General features: G+C 34.7%; 1 protein-coding gene across 1 annotated transcript; it reads right to left on the bottom strand.

The window, feature by feature from the left end:
• Window positions 1–1,787: 1,787 nt before the first annotated feature.
• CXE17 (carboxyesterase 17) lies at window positions 1,788–3,143 on the bottom strand. The gene has a single exon (XM_086669856.1). It carries the CDS (start codon window positions 3,103–3,105, stop codon window positions 2,047–2,049), a length of 1,059 nt encoding a protein of 352 aa, XP_086525982.1. The 5' UTR covers window positions 3,106–3,143; the 3' UTR covers window positions 1,788–2,046.
• Between the last annotated feature and the right edge of the window lie 5,043 nt (window positions 3,144–8,186).

Below are 8,186 nucleotides of genomic sequence, written 5' to 3'. Positions count from 1 at the left end.
AATACTAATATACATGGATAGGTTTTTCCTTGCCATCACCAACCATCGCCAAAATGACTATGTAGTTGGTGATCTAGGGTTTCAAGTGTTCAAGAATGAGTTTGAAAGGTGGCTTTCCTTTTCCACCACTATATAGAGAGAGGTCAAGGGCTTTTGACTTTATTTGGGAGGTCGGCAGGTGACGAGATGATTCGACACGCATGCAAGTGATCTTCTAGATCTTATTCCATCACTTATTTGTCAAATGGGTGTGTCAGTAATTATAAAAGGATAAGCAGTTGGAGGTAGACAAAATTTGGTCAAAAGTCAAAAAAGATATATGATAGGTTACTCCACCACCATCTTGATCTAAACCACCCAGCCTCCTTATACTTAGTAGACAGGAAATAAAGGGAGATAAATATCAGGTACTAAATTCAAATTAAGAGGAAAAAAAGTACTACAAACAATTAAAATTTGATTTTTTTAGTCAATACATAAAAAACCAACATATAGAGGTCACTTGGGAGGCTTTTCATAGGTTACGAAGTCATGTGGGAATCGTGTCACATTTTAGGGAGCCAATCGAAAAATAACCCAACTACTTAACTTCTCCTCGCTGTAACCAATGAATCATAAATTGATACTGAAGAGTCTCTAGCTATGTTGGAAAAGTCGGCAAGAGGGACTAGTCGGCGGACATGGGACTAGGCATAGTCGCTACTAGTCGTATTTACACGGGACTAGTCGTGGAATATAAATATATAATTATATATAGGTATAAATATAAGTATTTGGTCTTAAAGAGGCATAAACACTAAAAATTCATCCCTAAGAAGCACACATACACTTATCAACAAGTTCTACAACATTAATGAAGTATAAAACACTAACAACTAACATTTATTTGAGTTTATAGAGAAAAAGAATACAATATGGGTTCTAAAAAGAAGTAGTAAAAAAAGATTGAGAAGATAGAGAAACTTGGAATCTTGTTTGGAGAGCAAGAAAACTTCAAAATTACTTCAATTTGGTTATAATGATATTTGGAGGGGAGAGGAAGGGTGAAAAGCCGAATGAGCAAATCCTAAACCACCTTTGTCGATTTGAGCAAAAGAAAAAAAGGCTCAGCTAAATAATCCCGACTGGCCCGACTAGTCGTCTCGGTCCTAGTCGGACCAAGTCGGAGATTTACTCGGAATTCCACGGGACTAGAGTTTTGGCTCCTAGTCGAGTCGGCAAGATGGGGACTGAGGAGTAGTCGGGGTGTACTCGGGGATTAATCCCGACTTTTTCTTCATAGGTCTCTAGAGACAGAGCAATAGGTATGATGTAAATTTAGTAAAGAGAAATTTAGTCAAAACTCTTTATAAAATTTTTGTTTTGTTGAAAAATGATCGGTTAATTTTTTTAGTCTTCCATTCCGTAGGTATTTTTTAATTTGCAATACTTTCTGACACCTTTGCAACACCTCGCGGTCGCTCTGCAACACCTTGCGACAGTTTTGCAATACCTTGCGACAACTTTGCAATACCTTGCGACAACTTTGCAGTACCTTGCAACATCGATCTTTGCAAACAATATTAGGGTTTTAACCGAAAAAAAGAATTTGGATTTAGAAAAAAATATAACTCGTCTTCTTAACTTAAAAACGTTTAAAATTAGATCTTCGACCTAATTTCCTGCTTAGTAAATGTCGAAGACTTTTAGACGGACTTGTCAGAGCTCAATTGATGAAGAAAATTATATACCCATAACAACTCTTGAATGTCAAAAACAAAGACAATATAAAGAGAGACGGAAAATTATCACAAAATTTAGCAATTACATAGAATGAAACCAACTTACATTGATTACATTGGATCTTAACTTCAACAACACATCTTTAAGTACATATACCTATTCTTTTAGAAAAAGATAGAATAAGTCTACAAATTTTGAAAACAAAATCATATCAATCTTGATATAATGCCCAACCATGTCACCTGGTCAGGATTCAGCCAGGAGACTTGTGGGGGGCACAAGGTCATATTTCAAATTATATTTTATAATTGGGTCGGATTTGTGTTATCTGTTGAGGAAAGTCTTAATATGAGACATCATTTCATGTTTTCTAGTTTGTGAAAGTTGATCACTATTAAGAATCTGAAAAGCATGCCCTACTCCCATACACATAACCTGCTCCACTTTCTTCCCTGCTTTTCTCATTGCATTAACAAACTCCAAGTTTCTATCTTTCAAAATATCCGTTTCTGATATACAAACCATAATTTGAGGAACCCTTAATTCTTCCAATTTGGTTCCATTCTTGGCTAGAGGGTTGCACCATTGATGATCACGGCTCGAACCAACCGGCAATGATAATCGCCAATATACGTCCGATACTGTTAGACTTAAGGCAGAGGTAGGAGGTTGAGACATGAACTTCTCAGAGTTTGTTCTTTCTTCTCCTCCAAAAAATGGTTGTACCAATATGACCCCTTTGAGAATCAATGGGTTTAGATCCATGGGTCCTAATGAGCCGACTCTTTTCGTTACGTTATGGGCTATAGTAGCACCAGCACTATCACCACCTAAGAACACCTTTGATAAGTTACACTTATTCAACCACCATTTTTGGTCATTAGACCCATTTAGAGTTTGTTGTTTAACCCACATTAGTGAGTTAAAACCATCATTATAAGCAGCTGGAAGACGATTTTCAGGTGCTAGACGATAATTAACCGACATGATAATACAACCAGATATAGAAGCAAGCTTTGCTAAAAATTCATGGTAGCAAATCCAAGAAGCTGAACCCACACAAAACCCACCACCATGAAAGTAAACAAGTAAAGGATGAAGCTTTCCTTGGCTTTTTGGGACATAGAATCTAGCCCAAACATTATTGAATTTGTCTATGGTTACATCTTTGCATAATAAATCGAGTTCTTGAGCTACGGTGGCCGGAACGATTGGCACAATGGGTTGACGTTCAACGTTCCCATCTTTGTAAACTTTGATCAATCCTTGAATCTCTTCAATTACAACTCCATGTTGAGGGTATTGAATATCCTTGTTGTTGCCAACTGAGAGTTGGTTCATCCTTTGATTCAATGAAATGGTAGCCATTCTTCTTGTTCTCATATAATGTTTGAAAGAACTATGTTTCTTAGTTTGTAGAAGAAAATATTACTCACAAGACTTGTTTAAATAGAGAAGAAAATAAGGATATATATATATATATATATCATGAAATAGTCTTATTGGGTGGTTTGATTTAGCCAACCTTTTATTGACAAGTGGGCAATAGTGAGCAATGCCACATGTCCTCATGTGGTCAGAATATTTGATCAAAAGTTTCAACCCAATTGGGGATGACCAGATACTTCAGGCACATAAAGACATTCCAAAAGAAATATACCTAACATAATAATAATTAGTGATAATAATTTTCTCCCTTAATTAGGTGAGTTTTGAGAGTCATACTCCTAAAATAATTTCATTAAAGTTTAAATTGACTACTACTCCTAAATGGATGATGATGTCAAACAAAACACATGAAACATGCCAAAAATGGCATGGTTATATCATACAACACTTAAAGTTGTTTGCCATTCAACAAAAAAAAATAAAGTTGTTTGCCCACTTCTCCCCAAGATTACTAAGCTTTTGCCTTGTGGTCACATAGTATCTCTTTCTTTAATAATTTATTTATCTAGCATAAATCTACATTTGTTATTTTTATAGCCCCTTCATTTTTTTTTTGTTGAAAGTTAGCCCCTTCATTTACATATAAAAAAAAAAGAATTTTTTGAAGTTCAAGATTTTATTTGAAAGTAAAGCGTAATTAAATATTATAAAAACTTTATAGAGTACGTTATCTTGATGCTCTCATTGAACATCGAAATTGATATATTCGGACTTTTTAAATCGGACTAGGTTGAAAACCTTGTTAAACAAATGTTCTTTTAGTTACCACCTTTGCTAATGGTCAAGAAAGTTAAAATTAGATAACATAGAAATTATTGGAAAAAAAAAAACTAATGTGGTTAAGTTCATGGAATGGACATAACATAGATAGCTAAATATAACCGTCCATATCTTTAATATTCTTTGAAGAATCCTCATGCTTCTTGTCTTCAGACTTCAATAAATGATACTTTTATTTTTCTTTTGACCATCACAACATCTTTATCATTCTTATGCTCATGAAATCTATTCAAACCCTCAAAGGCTGAAGTTTATTTGCATGTGACTAGTCCTTTAAGACTTCACTACTTGGATGAATTATCTCAAGTTTTTAGTGGCTTGGAATATTTTGTATAGCTCATCAAAATATTATATTCCTTACTTTTCATAAGAAAGCATATACATAATCTTTTTTTTTTTTATTGTTGAAATATACATAATCTATTCTTCTCAAAGTAGATTCAACTTCCAACAACCTTCTTTTCATGTATTATTCCAAAGAGAGCGGCTAAACGCGCCATTAGAAATTGCTCTTCACACCTCCTGAAAGGGGTTGACCCTAGTTAATCCCGTTTGACTTTCGAAATCTGTAGGCGCCACTTTTGGACTGACTAGTCTGAGAACCAAAAGTAATATTGGACTGATCGGGTCGAGGGACAAAGAGAGGTCTCAGACTGGCCAGTCAGAGAGCCAAAGAGATGTCAAGAACTGACTAGTTTGGAAGGTCTCAGACTACCTCAGTCTGAGACCATTTTTTGACTCTCGGACTGGTTACAGTCCTAGACCCGTCTTCATCAGTCCGAGCAAGTTTCGTTCTTTATGTTTGGATTTACAATATGATAAAATGTTTGGATTAATCTGATGAAGTGATCGAAAGAGAGAGAAAGTTGAGAGGAAGATCGATCCTGTAGGGTCTCTTGAGATCTCTGAATAAGAGTTGGGTAATCTAGATCAAATACTTCATAAGCAAGATTGAACTTTCAAGAGAACGATAAATTTTGGGGTGTAATCTTGATTGATTAATGATCTTTAAATGAGGTAGAGATTTGAGAGGAAGAGAGCGATTTTTAAAGAGAGAGAAAGATGAGTGAGGAGGCACTCAGGCGCCTTCTGCAGAACCGTATGGGCGAAGAACAATTTTCATGGGGACCTTTAGCCGCTCTCTATTCCAAAGCTCATCCAAACTCAATAGTACTGTAGTGATGTCATTTGGGCATCGTCCTTCAAACCCTAGTTGATTTTTATGGTTGGGCAGATTTTCAAGTCTGACGGTCGTCTTACCTAATCAGTCTTCCGTTATAGTTCAGCTGTTTTTTACGTGGCATAGCTATTCCAATTAGAGTTCTTTTATAATTACAATATAATTATAATTATGGTGTGTTTGGTTGCAGGATTCCTAAGTAGGATTCTTATCAAAAGTGGAATTTGGTAGGATTCAAGAATCCTTGGTCTATTTGGCTACCAAGACTCCTGGGACACTTAAATCCTAAGGATTTCTAATTCCAAAATTTGTATTGGACTAAAATTCCACCCTACCCCATAGGATTTTGGGTTAATAAATCTAGATTTCAAACTTAAAATAAAATATATATATATATATATATATATATATATATATATATATTTCCTTCTACAAAATAATTATTTTTTACAAAAATCAGTTTTTTTGTCTAAAACATATTTTTCCCGAAAATCATGTTTTCTTCAAAAAAGGTTTTTTTTTCCAGAAAGTGTTCCAAAACCCGACTTTTCCCCCAAAAACTAATTCTTCTCCAAATAACTTTTTTTTTTTCCGAAAATCTGTTTTTTTCCCCCGAATACATATTTTTCCTTGAAAATTCTTGTTTTTCCAAACCATTTTATAATCTAAATTTTTTTTTCGTCGAAAATCATTTTTTAGATAACTGACTGAAAACTTTTTTTACTTGAAGACCGTTTTGAAAAGAAAAAATTATTTACGAAAAAATGGATCTCGAAAAAAATTTATAAAGAAAACAAAAGGTTCTCGAATGAAACGATATTTGAAAAAACGAGTTTCGAGAACAAGGTTTCTTCAGTATTTTTTTTAAACAAGCGTTTAAAAATACTCAAATCATAGGATTCTTAATAGTTGCCAAACAAACCAAAAAATATTACTTGGATTCATGAATCCATGGAATCATGATTCCGTCATCCAAACACACCATTAATAAATCTGATCATTTACAGTGGGCCATGTTAATGGGTTCAAGGGAAAACCGACCCAAATTATCACGTAATTAAAGAAAAAGAGGTGTCTACACTAAAAACAACGAGGGCCACTGGTGACGGAGTACTGTCGACGACATACAAAAAGGTCGCGGATAAGATAGCCAATAGTGGATGCATAAAGGAAAGTCGCTAGTCATTGGCCATAATTGTCGATGGTATATTTGGTGTCGTACTGCTGCCCACAGTGTTACACCACTCAGAGTCAATCAGAAAGACATTTGTCGACGCATGTCCCAGTAGCAACAAAGAATGTCCCCGAAAAACCATTTTGTCATCTGAGCCCTAGCTTAAATATGCCCGTGTTCCGCAATGTGACAATCAAAGCCCTAACAATGTACTAATGTTGTTTATGTCTTTTATCATCTCAGCCTATCTTACTCGGTACGAGATTTTGTTTTTTTCGCAGAGTGTCTGCGTGTTCAAAAGATATGAACACTTGCTAAGTTTCAAATCTTACTAATAACAAAGGTGACAGGGGAGAGTCCATGAGCATACTCCACGGTGTACTCTCCTAATAGAACAAGGGATATTTTGGTCTTTCCATAGCCAACTCAACTATGGAGTACTGAGTACATCATGGAGTATGCTTAGGGAGTCCCCCAATCATTTTTGTACTAATAATACAGTCTCTAGACTCTAGACATGCAAAAACCTCTTCACATCACATGTATTTAGTTCTCAATCTACTTATTAAGTTAAGCCTCACAAATGGGATCTACATATTGAGAGTGGATTATGATCTAATTGCAGCTAGCCATCCACTAAGAACATAAATGAAGATAGGAAAAGTGAATGAGTTTCTTTTTTCTGCCAAAGTAGATGGTTTCTTATCATCATCAAAACCTACCCTTAAATTTTCCTTTTTTTGATCAGAGAGTTATGAGACTTCTGAAACAATGTTTCAAGACAAATAAGAGTCTTTTATGAACATGATCACATGCATACAAATGGGTCTCCATGGATATCTATCTATCTTTATTCTTCAAATGTAAAATTCCTTTATCTTTCTTCTCTTAGACTTTTGACCACTACCCTTTACTGTTCTTGATTATGACACTGACTTTAATTTTCAAGATAGGGTTTCCCTTATCTTCTTCTTCTTTCCTTTCCTGATTTTGAATCTCACCTCAATGAATTTCTTCATTGAAATCTCAGTTTTGAAATCCTCGTATTTTCCATTTATATATTTTGCAAATGGATAACCCTAGAATCAAAATAAATAAATACAGGCGAATTTAAACATTTATTTGTTAAAAATAAAAAAAATTATTTATATTTTAACGTTATGCGACCGAGGTGAAAGAGCATTTTCAAATTCTTACACAATAAACAACGATTTTATATTTGCACCATTTGACCTACAATAAATTCTTCGTCCTACACCAATGAGGGCTTTCAGATGAACTGGTTGAACATTCCGTGAAATAAACGTCCACATATTCAAGAATTCCACTTAAAATTTAGTCGAATTCTTCCCTAGTGTGCGCCCAAAGACTTATGCTAGGCGCCTAGACTTTTTTATTTATTCAGGTTTGAAATGACACATCCACTTTTTGAGCTTTAAAGTGAGAGTGAGGCAGAGACATTTATGTTCTATATTATCAGAGGAGAGGCTCCCATTCGACCTTCCAAATAGAATATAAGAGTGAGATTTAGTACGAATTATTCGGACTTTATAGTTTTAGATAGAAGAGATTTAATCCTCGATCGGGAATCTAATGGATTTTATTTCCCACGTTTTTCTTAGAAAAACAATGTCAAATGATACTCGGCCAAAAAGTAATGGAGTATATAGTTCGAATTTAACCATTCTGTTTTTTTTTCACTAGTTGGGTCTCTCTTTCAATATCCATGAGTAACTAACTCTGGCTCCTTTCAACAAAAAAAAAAAAAAAAAAAAAACTATGGCTCCAAAGTGTATGCACCCAACTAGTGAAAAAAAAAATCAGCGCTTTGGGGAAAGCTAAATAGTGTCCGGGGTGTAAAATTCTAAAGGGAATACGTAG

This window comes from Eschscholzia californica, unplaced genomic scaffold, assembly GCF_041429995.1.
Source record: "Eschscholzia californica isolate CP2 unplaced genomic scaffold, dmEscCali1.0.p SCAF_3, whole genome shotgun sequence".
NCBI classification, from domain to species: domain Eukaryota; kingdom Viridiplantae; phylum Streptophyta; class Magnoliopsida; order Ranunculales; family Papaveraceae; genus Eschscholzia; species Eschscholzia californica.
This window is presented reverse-complemented; position numbering and strand designations above follow the sequence as displayed.